Raw genomic sequence first — 16110 nt, forward strand, 5'->3', positions numbered from 1 at the left:
TATATAAATATATATATATATATACACACTATTCCACACAAACCATTATCAGTGATTGCTCATTAAAAATAATAAGCGGTGTTCTCTGGAGTCTGAGTGACAACAAGTCTTTCAAGATGTTTTGATAACTGTTGCAAATCATTTTGTGTTATTGCAAAATATAAAATAATAATAATAACAACCACAACCACAACAACAACAACAACAACAACAACAATAATAATAATAATAATAATAATAATAATAATAATAATAATAATAATAATAAATGAATTAAAAAATAAAAAATGATAATAAAAAAGCTCAGCTAATCAACTTTAGTCTCGATAGGTTTTTTTCTATATATTCTAATTACATCAAAATACATGCTAAAATATTCTCTGCTTTTATTCTATATGTCGCTTCCGTCTCTTTCCCCTCTCTCTTTATGTAACGCTGACAGTAATGTAAAAATAGAGAGAATAAAACAATTAAAATAGTTCATTGTAAAAAAAGGAATATCAACACAGGAAATAATAGTATTTAAATGATAGTTGAAGAGGAAAAAAGAGCGAGAGATCAAAGAGAAAGTACTTTTTTCTACTATATATATATATATATATATATATATATATATATATATATATACATACACATATACACACACACACACACACACACACACATATATATATATATATATATATATATATATATATATATATCTATATATATAATAGAAAAAGTACACTCTCCTTCTTCTCCCGCTCTTTTCTTACCGTTGAAAATGTTATATATATATATATATATATATATATATATATATATATATATATATATATATATATATATATATATATATATATATATATATATATATATATATATATATATATATATATATATATATATATATATATATATATATATATATATATATATATATATATATATATATATATATATATATATATATATATACGTTTGTTTTTGAAATGTGGTTACTTTCAATGTATACCGTTTTCGTTTAACGGGTCTAGATTGTTATTTTAAAACCAGTCACCGTTAATTTTGAGTTAAGCTCAATGTGTCTATTTAATAGGGACAGAGCATATATAGTGCAAAATTTTGTTGAAAATTCAAAGACTCACGGTTTCATTTCTATAACCTTCGTTTATTTCCTGAAACAGCTGTAATGGAAAAAAATCCAGGAAATAAAGAAGGTTATAAAAATGAAAACGTGAGTCTTTGAATTTTCAACAAAATTTTGCCCGATATATATGCACCATGAAAATGTTTATATATATATATATATATATATATATATATATATATATATATATATATATATATATATATGTATATATATAACATTTTCATGAAAATGTTTATATATATATATATATATATATATATATATATATATATATATATATATATATATATATATATATAACATTTTCATGGTGCAATATTTTTTTGATTGAGGACATTTCATTGATTCTTCCACAGAACGTAATCTATAAAAATATGTGTTCCTGTTAATTGCACATAGGCATTATTCAATTTGAGTCATGCACAAATGATTGAAATATCTGATAACAATTTATTTAGCGTAACATACATTTATATTCCCCTTCTTTCTCACTCTTTCTATGTGTGTGTGGGGGGGCGGCCTCCCTCCTAGCTCCTTAGATCTCAAAGTTTTGAACTACTATGTATTAGTGTTGGGCTGATGAATCGGAATCGGGAATCGGAAAAATCTGTGTCTATTTTCCGATGTCAAAAACGATTCTTTTAATAGTCTTTTTTATTTGATTTTGTTTAAAACAAAATCTTCCACTACTGATAGTAACAATAAAGTAATAAATATTTATTGATTTTAAGCTACTAGTAAAATAGATAACACCCACACAAGTGTAATTTTATGCTTGAGAAGATATCTGTGCTTTTAATATGTTTACGGTAATCAGGGGAAATTACATCTCGGTAGTTTCATATTTAGAGATTTTTAAAGAATCGAAATCAGTAATTTTATCGGAACTGGGAATTTAGTAAGGAATCGGTAATTATATGAGAATCTGGAAAAATATAAAAATCGTCCCATCATAACTATGTATAGAGCATAATGGAGGAAATTGATACTTCACATAAAGGCCATATTATCGAAGACGAAGTAGATTTTAATAAATAAATTTATAAAATAATGAATTTATTTTTATCCTTGAAAATGGTTTGAAGATAAACGCATATACACAAAAAACAGTGTTGTCTATTTCTAATGGTTATACGATGTATAAATATGTTATTCACTCTGCAGAACTTGCACACACAAAAAAAACAATATACTTCCAGACAGGTACTTTATAGTAATAGTAAGTTATAAATTAATTATGAGTCACATTTATTCTTTATTGGCAGTAATCAGATAATGGTCAAGTGGTTAGAAACACCGACTGTCGTCAAAACGGTCAAGCTTCAATCACATTGAAAAAGCAGTGATTCAGCGAAACTATCTCTTTGTGGGTGATATATATATATATATATATAGTTCAATTTGTAGGTTCAATCCTCGGCTAGGGGAATGCGCTAGTCTAGCGGCACTGATAAGTTGTGATAAACAGAAACAATACTGTATTAGGATGACTATATATATATATATATATATATATATATATATATATATATATATATATATATATTACATGGAGTTCACCACTTATCAAGGCCCGGAAGCCACTCGGGGATAAGGGTTATTGCATGTACAATAATCAATGGGATAGTATCGTAGTAATCGTTAGTATGGGAGATTTGATAAAGTGTCATACTTAAGGGGGCGGTTTGTCAGGAATTTGTTTATTTTGGACTTGAAGACATCCAAGTTGTAGTCAGGCAAACGGAAGAGAGTTCCACAGTTGTGCACTTCTAAGAAAGAAGCTCTGCTTATGGAATCTACGCTTGGATTAAGGCACAGATAAAGAGTGGGAAAAATGAATGACAGTTGTTTCAGCCAGACACATGTTTTTCGTGAAAGATTGGCGAGGGAGGACCAGAGATTGAAGCTCAGACGAGCACACACACACACACACACACACACACATGAATGGAAATAGGCACAAACTTTAATAAAGAATTTTCATATCTATCTGCGTAAGTATACTTTGATAATTATATTTCAGTTTGAAGAAATATGGTATGATAAAATTATGGGGTGTTCGTTCGCGCCTGACCTTCATAGAATGGAAATATGTCACAAAGTTTAACAAGGTTTTTTTAATATAGATCCACAGAACATTGTGATAAGTGTTTCAGTGTGAACAGGTATGGTATAATAAATTATGGGATTTATCTATTTTATTTTTACTTTCATCATATTTTGCTTTGGTTTTGATACCCCCAAATTTGAAGCTATATCTTTACAGCTCTTCCTTTTCATAACCTATCAGAGTCCATTTTCTGTAGGCTGTTTTTGAACCCAGTCAACGACGGGTACTTTTGCTAATATATATATATATATATATATATATATATATATATATATATATATATATATATATATATATATATATATATATATATATATATATATATAACTACTTCATTTATTCACATAAATTTAATATACGAAAGTATAGATTTATGCGTAAACTTTAAGTATTTACTTCAAAAGTGCTCAATACGTAGGTAGAGCTAGTTAGTAATTTATAAAATATATATGGCGATTAAGCTACACTGAATATTCTGCGTTTCATCCAACTATAGGATTCGTCAGGCTTATGCGCGAATTCTGTCGTTGCTTCTTGTTTTTATATATGTTGAGGATTTCTAGTTGGCCAATCAGCTTTCTAGTGTCCACCGCGCCCCTTCCTATCAGCCAATGGGCATGCATTTTATCAAACAAAGGATCTGTTTTAGAACTAGGTTAATGGTTTTAGGTGGCCGTTCTCTTTTTTTTTTTTTTTTATACATATAAATATACCTATGTGTACACAATAATGCACATATATATACATATATAAGGGCAGAGAATTTTGCGTTATATCACAGGAATCTTATAACAACCTTGCTATAGAGCATCTTTCCAATACCGACCTTTACACCCCAGCACATAATATCACTGCTGCTCGGATTGAGAACAACATTAACAAGACATGGTCTCAAATTTGTTTTAAAAGAAATCTCCCAAAACAACACAGACTAAATTTTATTACTAAATACAGCAAATTACCTACCTTTTATCACCTTATTAAAACCCACAAAAATAGCACACACACACAGATCAGACCCATTGTTTCAAGCGTTAACGGTCCCCTTTATAAAATCTCTTGGTTAATATCCCGCCTACTTAAACCTCTACTCTCTACCTTCCCAGCCCATGTTAGTAGTTCCAACCAAGTAATTAACAGACTCAACGATCTACCACACCATCTACTCAAACTATACAGATACCCATTTAGCCTAGACGTCGTTTCTTTATACACCTCCATTCCTGCACATCCAGCCATTAATCTCATGGCAGACATTATAGCATCTAAAAACCCACAATGCTTCGGAATTACTCCAGGAGATCTCTTGCAACTCCTCCGTATTATAGTAGACAACACTTACTTTACTTTCCTACAAAACACGTTCAAACAAGTATCTGGACTACCCATGGGCTCCAGTCTATCCGGTATTCTTGCCATTGCTTATATGGACAAACTCGAAAGACACACCCTTAGTACCTGCTATTCTTATCTCCTTTTTACTAGATATATCGATGACATTTTAATTATCACATACTCCCGCGAAGAAGCTATTAACATTTTCCACAAATTCAATAACGCCGACCCAAACTTAAAATTTACTATAGAACACCCAGACTCTTCGGAATCTCTTTCTCTACTTGATTTTAAAATACAAATAAAAAAAAATGGTGCCATATGCACTGAATTCTACAGAAAACCCGCCAGCAAACGCCTCTTCGTACATTTCAAATCTGCGCTACCTCTCAAGGACAAACTAAACTACGCACATGCCGAAATCTCACGCATACAAGACAAATGCACTAACATCTCCGACAAACATACACACACTAACAATTTCCTACAGACCCTCTCACTAAACGGCTACCCTAATACGATCCTATCCTCACTTAAAAAGAAAAAACGCAACACCCGACCCTTCTCTAACAATTGTTTTCTAAAACTACCCTTCCTCAGTGACAAAATCTCATCTTCAATCCGAAAAGCCATCCGCAGCGAGGGGCTCAACATTCAAATCATCCACACTGGATCTACTTTAAGACAACAGCTCAACCGAAAACATCCATCGCATACACCTTCCCCTTGTTCACTCTCTAATTGCCCAATATCACACACAGGTTTATGCTTTAAGAACCACGTTGTTTACGACCTACAATGCGCTAAATGCAGTGCATCTTACATCGGAAGCACTACCAGATTGCTTCATCACCGCATTAAAGAGCACTTAAACACTACTGCTTCGTCGTTCTATAAACATATTCGCACTTGCATTAATTCAGAACCAGATTTTCACATCAACATTCTTGCTTCTTCAAGAAACGTAGGTCAACTTCGTATCCTCGAATCTTTAATTATTTCAAAAAATACTCCCACACTAAACAATAGACTGGAATTGAGCTCCGCTTTTATAATATAAGTTTAAAACATAAGAAAAACAATAATTAAAATAATAATAACAAAAAAAAACATAAAAACAAAAAAACAAAAAAAAAAACTCTTGCTTGAATAGTCATCTCCCTTGATTCACAAACGCAACAAATATTTCAAACATCAACTGATTTATTTTAACGTTCTCCTAACGTCATTTTTTGTTCTATATTTCGCGGTATCACGTGGCAAACTCTGCGGCTACTTTTCCAATTTTGAACACTCTTCCGCTGTCTTCTCTTGAAAATGGACTAATAAGTCTGAAATATATTGAGATTTATATCACCATTGAATACAACAGAAAAAAAAAAATTACTGTTGTTTAGAGTTAAAATTTGTGTGAAAAAGAAAAAACAAACAACAAAAAAAGAACTTTATTTCTTTTGTTTGCATTTAATTTTACTCTATATAAAAAAAAAAATCTCGCATTGTTCTTGGCTTTTAATTTTACCTTATAATACATATATACATATATATATATATATATATATATATATATATATATATATATATATATATATACATATATGTGTGTGATCGTTTATGTATATTCATGTTTATTTAATTTATTTATTTGTTTGTTTTCTATTGTTATTGTTAGTTTTAAAGCTATTTTGTATCGCTATCCTAGAGTAAGTTTTATTTTGTGAACACAGTTGTTTGCTATTTCCCCGCCTACAGTTTAATAGATTTTGGGGTTCTTTAAAGTACAGGATAGAAAATTTTTCATGGAGGCATAATTTACATGGGTCGTCTAAATGTCTGCATGTGGTAGCTTGTCTCATTATTTTCCATTCGACTACCGGCGAATGTCCGCTTTCTTTGAGTTCCCAGTATTTATTCGCTAGTGTTGTTTTTATACGGTGTTTTTTATTTTTGAATGTGCTTTTGTGGTCATAGTATCGGGTTTTGAAATCTAAGGAAGTCATGCCTATGTAATATTTCTTGTTATTCGAGTTTTCTTTCGCAAATATTGTTGCTTGATAAACTACGCTTTTTGTTAGACATTTATTTTGGACTGGGCAAAGTGTGCGGTGTCTACAATTGCATTTATATAAAAATACTAATAACGAACAAGATAAATGCAATTGTAGACACCGCATTGGGGAAAGTGGGGTTTACTATAGAACTTTTGTGTGGGAACATGTGCTTCAATTGCTGCTTTGAACCATTTAGTGGTCTCATTTGCGTACTGTTCTGCAGGAAGAATAAAGATATTTTCTCATGGGGCATCTAGGATTAAATCCCAGTCAGTCTTCTTGTAGTACCTTGTCGTTTTCAGTAATAGCTCTTCAACTTGGGGTTCGAGAGTTTAGAGTGATGCCTATCATTATCACAGAATGATCAGCATTCTTGAGTGAGCAATGTACATTTGTTACACAATCCTCAGAAACTGTTGTCAGAAATAGGTCCAGAAGTGAGGCTTACTGGTCCTGATGATCTGGGAGACGGGTCAGGAGCATTAATGTCTGTGTCAAGGAATGGGATAGAGAAAAATTATGGATGATGCTACCAGCTGTGTCTGTGTAGTTAGAGAAGCCAAGCCAATTATTGTGGTGGGTATTAAAGTCATCAAATACATGTATTTGGGCTTTAGTGTCAAGGGAGGGTGCTACATCTATGCTGTCAGAAACATGATTGATTGGAGTACAGTCTTGGGTCAAGGGAGAGCGATAAAGAAAATATAAGTAGCTAACGCTGTGTTGTAAAGTTAGTTTAAAGCACATGAAGGCCTGCCTATCTGATTCTGGTTTAGATTCCCTAGTCATGGGGAGGATGTGATGAATATAGACTCTAAGTCTGGGCATGTGTTCATCAGAGTCCTTACAACAAAGTGGAAGATAACCAGATATGTCACAGTGGTTAGAAGGGATGGAGGCATGCAATTTAGTTTCACTTAATACTAAGATATGTAGGAGTTTGCTAGGAGAAATGATTCTACATCATCTAAGCTAGTTCTAAGTCCACGGATATTTGTAAATACGAAGAGGAGATGAATAATTGTTCAAGTATGTGCCTGGTTTGATTGTTATTTTGGACTGAGCTGTCATTTAATTTTATTTTGTAGTTTCAGTTAATGGTGAGAGGTGCTAGACAAAGCGAATGTGCATAGCCACCATCATGCAACACAAGTAGACCATCAGCCGACTGCTCATTCACACGAATGTGGCCTTGGGAATACCTACAAGAAATGAGTGCAGGGTCCCTTTCCATACATGACACGGCACTACAAACATCTCCATATCATACAACCGATGATAGAGCAGCTGCTCTAAGTGTTACCAAGGAGTTAGGGCCCCTGTACTGTCAGTCAGAATACAGCAGCCAGTCAAACTGTCAAATCGGTACCCTCAAACCTGTCAGACAAGAGTGGTCCAGTTCAAAATGTTAGCATACATGGTAAACATGCACCCCCAAAATGCCCAGGTATAGAGAAGAAAATGATGTGAGAGATCGCATTCATTGCCCTAGTCAGGAGGAAACAAGGCTAAGCACCAGGCGCCTCTAATCAATCTGTGTGATTGCACCTCAGCTCTTGGCTCATAGGCAAAACAAATAAAATATCCTCTACTTCGATTTGAGCACTCTTGAATAAATTCATATACAATTCCAAATTAATATTTTCAAGAAGTGAAGCAACCTATGAAATTTAACAAGGTTCATTCAAGAGTGATCAACACCAAAATAGGGGAAGATATATATTTTATTTGTTTTGCATAAGCATTTATATGTCACTGCACATCCATGTATTTGTATAAACAATACAGCCTTAAAAGGTCTCTAGTTACTTGTAACTAGCTGACTGAAACATGCTCATGAATGTATATATATATGTATATGTATGTATATATGAACACACATATATATGTGTAAATATATGTACAAATAAAGTTATTTCAATAGTTTTTCAGCCTACCAAAGCACTACGAATTTTGAGTGATTACAGCATCACCAGGTGAGTGTATTCAATGTAAAAATGTGGATAAAGCCTGCTTGAAACCTTCTATATATGTTGTTGATAAAAAACGTGATGCATGCTGATTGTATTTATCGGAAACGGCTTATTCGTTGGATGGAAACTTTCGAAATATGAATGAATCCTAGGTTTGTGCAAGTTACAATTTAATGAATAATTATATACTTATATGCAAACAAAACAATTGTATGCAATGTGATGACCAATAAAAGAAAAACTTTGTGAAAATGTATGCATCTATCCTTATCAACCTTGAAATATATATATATTAGAAAAATTGAAAAACTGCAAAGAAAGCTTATTAAGCAAGAACACTCCGTGCTATTTAACAATACTTGTCTGAATGAAAACTTGTTGCCTAAATACACAATATATATATATATATATATATATATATATATATATATATATATATATATATATATATATATATATATATATATATATATATATATAATGAGTAAATGGTAAGTGGTAAAAAATCTGAAAAATGTAACAGCAAAGCGGTTCATAAAAAAAAAATTCAAAGGTTTTATTTTTATACTTGTTGTCTCTATTGACATTGCCTGGGGGGATTTTGCTTAATGGATAAAAGATTTGAAATAAGACTAAAGTGTAGCATAAGATCATTGGAATATCTCACCTATTTCGCCCAAATTCAATCGGTGAGATATTATTTTAAATCATTTTCAGACCTCTTTCCCTTTTGTGTATTCTTACAAAAGTGAGTATTTATCATCTTCCTGTGTTGAACGAAGATTTCCTTTATGTAAAACAAATATTTGTTTACATTAACGCTGAAAGAGAGAGTGGGTGAGAAAGAGAGAGAGAGATAGAGAGAAAGAGAGAGAGAGAGAGAGGGGGGGACTGACTGACCATATAAAGTAAAATATCTGTTTAAAAGTAAAAAGTATTGATAATAAATTGCGCACCTTGAGGGTATACATAGTTTGACACCTGGATAGAACGTGTGTTGAAATGTTATATTGTCTTGTACAAAGAAAAGAACTTTGCATGTTTAGTTTCACTCTATTGACAACCCAAAAGAATAAGTCATTACATATTTTTATCAGATGTATGGACTCATACAAAAATGTTATCTTAAAGACGGCGTTCTATGTATAAGCATAGAATCTTTACGATGGCAATTATTTCTGTTCTGATTATAGATCGAATCAGGATAGACGATAAGACGATGAGATCACTTGTGAATCTGACGTTTCCTATACAAGAACAGAGAACAGCATCTCCTATTTTAGTAAGTAACTCTGATGAGATTATATGTGTTGCGCCATTCCCCAATGAATGCTAACACTAGCTGATGAAAGGTTGGTATAATATAGACAGGTCACTTCAATTTAACCAAAATGAAAATAAACATCTGAATTCCTTAATCCATTTTTTTTTATATAAATATTTTGTTTCTAGGCAGATCAGATCACACTAACCATAGCATCAGTAAGAACAGCAACAATAAAAAAAAAACAAAAGTTCAAATCCAATTGATTTCTCATCGTTACTTTTTCGCTTATTTTTATCTTTGTGTGTGTGTGTGTGTGTGTGTGTGTGTGTGTGTGTGTGTGTGTGTGTGTGTGTGTGTGTGTGTGTGTGAGAGAGAGAGAGAGAGAGAGAGAGAGAGAGAGAGAGAGAGAGAGGGAGAGAGAGAGAGAGTTCTCTATCGACTCGGAAACAGCTGGGCCGAAGTTTTGAAATTTCATATGAATGTACTTGATGTGTCTGCGAGTATTCTTAGTCGGTTTTGTACCGGGATAAGAATTGATAAATATCAAAAATCCATGATTGAAAAAATCCGATTAAAGAAGGAAGTCTGATTTTGACAAAAGTTAACACTTTTATACAACCTAACATCACAAGTGCATTTGAGAAGTTTTATCACCACACAAGCAGAAAGGCTTAGCCTATAAAATCAACTGTAATTTTTTTATAAGTGGCATGCTCAAAATGAATGTTTCTTTTAGGAGCACAATTGAACATGATACTTGACCTTTGTACGTTTAACTTGAATTCAACTGCTTATATAAAATAATTTCATAAAATAAATAGTTAGCTCTTTAATAAGACACGAGTACGTTTGTAATGAATGTTTCTGTTCAGAGCACATTTGAACCTTGATACTTGACTTTTGCATTTTAAAGTGAAGCCATTATTTATAGATAATTTTATAATATCAACAATAGATTCTCTACAGTACAATGTAGATTACAATGTATTGTGGACTAAGTCACTGTTAGGGTAGGTCCCTACTAGAGCAGGCAATCAATCAATTTGATAAAAAAAATGGGCGCTTTCGTAGATTTCGATGACAATAAAAGTATGGAAGGGTGGAATTTGTTGATTCTTATTCAATCCTGAACAACGTTGGGTCTCCTTGCTAGTTTACTATGATAACACTGAAGAGTATAAAATATTAACAAAGGGAAGAATTGCAGAGTTTATCCATACAAAAGGAATTAATTTTATTCAACAACTTGTTAAAACAATGGAAGATGAAAAATTGGTGAAAAATGAGAGTTCAAACTGTCCAAGCAACGTTGTTTTTCTTGTCAAGAGAAATCAAGTTCACATATTGTTGTTTTGGCTGGCACCGCTATATGTTTACGATCAATTAAGAGCCTTAGTCAAAACCAATCCACTTGCTTCTGAATTAGACTTAACGTATACGATCATTTCCAATCAGTTGAGATATATTGGAAAGACAAAAAACGTGATAAATGGTTGCCTCACATGAGAGACAACCATAAGAAACACCGTTATGAAGTGTCATTTTCCCTTCTTTTACGCAACAAGAATGCCCAGTTTCTAAACTGGGTTTGACTTGCGATGAAAAGTGAGTTCTTTATGACAACTGGCAACGCTCAACTTAGTGGTTAGATGCCGATGACACTCCATGACACTCCATGACACTCCATGACACTTCCTGAAGCCAGAATTGCACCAAAAAACGGCCATACTGACTGTTTTTGAGTGCAATTCTGTGACCTATCTCGTCCATTACAAGTTTTTAATGGCAGGGAATGTCAATAAATGGATGAAATGCATCAGAAAATTTGAAAACCACACCCAACATTAGTCAACAGAAAAGGTCCAATCCTCTTCCCAACAATGCCCGACCGCACATTACTAAACTGACCCTGCAAAAGTTGAACAAATTGGGCTACAAAACTCTGCCTCATCTGCTATACTCTCCAGACCTCTCACCTACCGACTGCGACGTTTTCAAGCATCTCAGCAACTTTCTGAGTGAGAAATACTTCAAAATCCTAAACGATATCAAAAAACGCCTTCAGCTACTGCATCACCACCAGAGCACAAGATATTTACATTACTGGCATAAATACATTTTTGTTTTTTATTTGCAAAAGTGTGTTGATTCTGATGGTGATTATTTCGATCAATTAATTTTTATTTGAGCCAAGATATGTTCATCTAAATTTAAAAATTAAAAACCGCAAGAACTTTCTTGCCAGTCTAATATATATATATATATATATATATATATATATATATATATATATATATATATATATATATATATATATAAGGTTGACAAGAAAGCTCTTGCGGTTTTTAACGGAGGAGTTTGGTAGAAAATTTCAAAGATGAACTCTTTCAACTTTGACATCTTAGCTGCCAAATTGTCGCCCAAAAACCGATTAAAAAGCTTGCTGCATGTCTGAATACCCTTCATGTAAAATTTCAAATGTTTAGACCAAAAATTGGCTAAATAGTTTGCTAGAGACCGCAAATTTGACCTTTGACTCCTTGGCAGCCAAATTTTCGACCAAAAACTAATTAAAAAGCTTGCCCTATACCTGAATATCCTTTATGTAAAATTTCAAACGTTTAGACCAGAAATTGTCTGAGTAATTTGATAGAGATCGCAGAGGTCAACTATTTTTTAACTTTGACCCCTATTATGACCCCTTAAAATTTATTGTTTTAGGCTGAGATAAAGTTACTAAGTTAGATCCCTGTCCAAGGAACCTATATCTAAAATTTCAAGTGTTTAGACCCAAAATTGTCGGAGGAGTTTGGTAGAGTTCTCACGGATTACAAAGATTTTCCCAAATCTTAATACCCTGTATCTCAAATTTCGAGTCTGTAGACTGAAAATTGACAGAGTTATAGTGTAGAGAAATGTACGCAGACAGACACACAGACAGACAGACAGACAGACAGACAGTTTCACTTTTATAGATAGATAGATAGATAGATAGATAGATAGATAGATAGATAGATAGGCATTCATTTACAACAAAACCAATTTTTAAGTTATGTTTGCCATAAATATCACCTCAGAAATAAACTTTTATGTGAACAAACTAGAATTTGTTTTCACTCGCATTCATATTACAAAGGAAGTTTATAATAATTTATTTTGTACCTCATCATGATTCTAGCATTTCTTTTCACCAAACCAAAGACACTTATAGTGCAAAATTTCTTAAAGCCATTACGTTTGGGCTTTATGAAAATTTGTTGTTGATGTTCATTGCATGCATACTGCAAAGGTACTGTTTTCTTTTTTTTTTTACCACACCAACGTCAACGATTTATTTATAGTTTTTTTTTTCCTTAAACCAATATTGAAAAGGGTTAAAACGATATTTCATCTCTGTTTCACTTTATTATGTTTTGGTTTTATGAAGAATAAAGTGTCGTTGTTCAGTACGGCCTCGTCGTATTTTATTTCATGCCCCTAAACAACGCCGGGTAGCCCTGCTAGTGATATATATATATATATGTGTGTGTGTGTGTGTGTGTGTGTGTGTGTGTGTGTGTGTGTGTGTGTGTGTGTGTGTGTGTGTGTGATAATATCTGTTCTACTTATCGTATCGAGTATTTTCTCATTCAATTGATATCACTTATCAAATTTACAACAAACTGAAAGATTTCATATCTCTTTTTCTTCTTGTCTGCATATATATATATATATATATATATATATATATATATATATATATATATATATATATATATATATTGAAGATGACTATTATTGTCATTTTTTAGGGATGCACTCATCATTTACAATATTACCTAATAGATTTAAAAGCAAAGGTTAAAGCATGTTTATTTGGACGCTCATCATTTAACGTAAAACAAGCAATTATGTCAAGTTGCATTGTCAAGGCTTTCTGATAAACAACACTAAAAAAAACGTATAAATTTGGAAAGAGGTAAACTAAAAATGAAAACAAAACCAAGTCACTTTATCTTTGACAACAAGCTATATAGGTCTTGTAAAAAAGATAAAGAGGACGACAGTATGTTAAGTAGGAGATTTATTTACAGGTACGAAATAACAGTGGGATTTTGTTCGGCTCGAAAACATGAAAAACACAAACGAAGGAGACATATAATAAAAGTATGAAAAAGGTAAGACAACTTTTCGCTTTTGCTGACACAAACAAAATATCATAAAAATATGCGTTGATTTTTTTGTTTTTTATTCATCTGAAGAAGACGTGGCAGGCTTGTTTAGAATTAGTTATCTTTGGAGAAAATAGATAGTATATAGGTATAAAGTGTAATATACACACGAAAACACTGCCACCACACAGACTTGATTACTTTCTTTTACTTTATTGTATGCTCCCTCGGACACAAACACACACGTGTGTGTGTGTGTGTGTGTGTGTGTGTGTGTGTGTGTGTGTGTGTGTGTGTGTGTGTGTGTGTATATATATATATGCTATACATCCCTCGGACACAAACACACACGTGTGTGTGTGTGTGTGTGTGTGTGTGTGTGTGTGTGTGTGTGTGTGTGTATATATATATATATATATATATATATGCTATACATCCCTCGGACACAAACACACATGTGTGTGTGTGTATATATATATATATATATATATATATATATATATATATATATATATATATATATATATATATATATACTAGCAGAAGTATCCGTCGTTGACTGGGTTCAAAAACAGCCTACAGAAAATGGATTGTGATTGATGAAAGTATGATAGGTTATGTAAAGGAGGGGGTTGTAAAGAGATAGGTTTTGATACTCAAAAATTTTACCCTAATCAAAATATGATGAAAGTAAAGATAATTTTCGCGAAAATATATTTTTTGTATCAACTTTGTTTCCATTCGTAGCCAAGAGTGACCAATAGAATTATGTTTCCTTACAAAGAGAAAATGTTATATATATATAATAATATAAATATACAAGAAATAAATGTTACCATAGTTAATTAAAGTTACTTTTATGGTAGAAAAGTTCATTGGTTTGTATTTTTAAATAGTTTGTAAAAAAAATTTTTTTTTTTTTAAATTCACGAACCGGTTAAAAAAAAATTTCAAAATGGCAGCGACTTTGAAATGGAGAGTCCCGTTTTCAATTTGAAGGAAGGGCACCTGAGCATTCTGTGTTAACAATTTAAGAGAGTTCCGTCAACGTAAGGAATATCTATAAACATATTTTAATGCTTTCCGTTATTTTGTGCTTAAGGAATATTCAATTATGGCATGTGTAGTTTATATAAAAATTCATTTAAGTACTTATTGCCTCAGATTTCGTTTTAATTTCGGTTTGCTGAAATTATTTCAAGTAAAGAGCATTAAAAACTATTTCAAAACAAAAAAAAACATGAACTGAACTTTTATTGACTATGGTAACATTTATTTCTTGTATATTTATTTTTTCGGGTAGTCGTTTGTTGGCTTTTCTGCTAAACACTCTTAATAAATAATATCGACGAAATATCGAAAAACAAAGAAACAAAAACAGTTTGGAAAAATAATGAAGCTTTACTTACTTTAGTAAAATAATCCGAAACTGCAAAATGGTATATTTAAAAAGTAAACGCGTAATTACTTTAGTTTTTTAAAGCAGAGAATCGATATAAATATGAATAAAAAGAAAATAGCGCTCTTTTCAAGCAGAACAGCTTCGTTTCAATTTTACAGTATTGAACGGTGTAGTATTGCGCCGTCGGATTCATGGTTGTACTATTGTAATGTAAAGAACACGCAGAAAGGGTTGTAATCAACTGAATTCCTCCTAGTACACTGACAAAAAAGCATAAATAGGTATATAAATAAAAATAAAAAGGTTATGTAAATGTTTTTAAAAAGACACATAATCACGTGAGCAGGATTTTTTCCTTCTTTTTCTTATTTCTTTATTTTTTCTTATTTATCTACTTATCTATTTTCGAAAGAGTGCCACGTGCAAGTGGAGAAGGAAAAAAACAGAGTTATGCAAAATTTGTGTCGAGAATTGTCTAAAGTCCCGACTTTTTTTTGTTTTTGGTTTTCACTTTAATAAGAACGTGAATTTATGAGGTTGATTTATTCGACACAATATTATTCAATGCAAAAAAATAAATAAAAGCTAACGTGAATTAAGATTAAAGTTAAGGTGTTATTGTGGACCCTCACCCCTTTTAAAAAACCTTGTTAAACTTTGTGACATATTTACATTCTATGGAGGTC

The 16110-nt window shown here is 32.0% G+C and overlaps 1 protein-coding gene across 5 annotated transcripts in view; it reads left to right on the top strand.

The window, feature by feature from the left end:
• LOC145283782 (vitamin D3 receptor-like) overlaps positions 1–16110 on the top strand; it is a 453323-nt gene that overhangs the window by 41198 nt on the left and 396015 nt on the right. For 2 of the 5 annotated variants that reach the window (XM_080132844.1, XM_080132847.1), the window contains exon 2: positions 8556–8607. The exons of 1 other annotated variant lie outside the window; for it this stretch is intronic. Coding sequence is in view for 2 of the 4 variants with exons in the window: in XM_080132841.1 (XP_079988967.1) it covers positions 14020–14028 (9 nt within the window). In the remaining 2 variants the exon portion in view is untranslated. Of the gene's footprint in view, positions 1–8555; positions 8608–13866; positions 14029–16110 lie in introns of those variants that run through there. 2 more of the 5 variants (XM_080132841.1, XM_080132845.1) reach the window with 2 other exon arrangements.

Source organism: Euprymna scolopes, chromosome 8 (genome assembly GCF_053919585.1).
Source record: "Euprymna scolopes isolate OS-2025 chromosome 8, ASM5391958v1, whole genome shotgun sequence".
Classification (NCBI taxonomy): Eukaryota; Metazoa; Mollusca; class Cephalopoda; order Sepiida; family Sepiolidae; genus Euprymna; species Euprymna scolopes.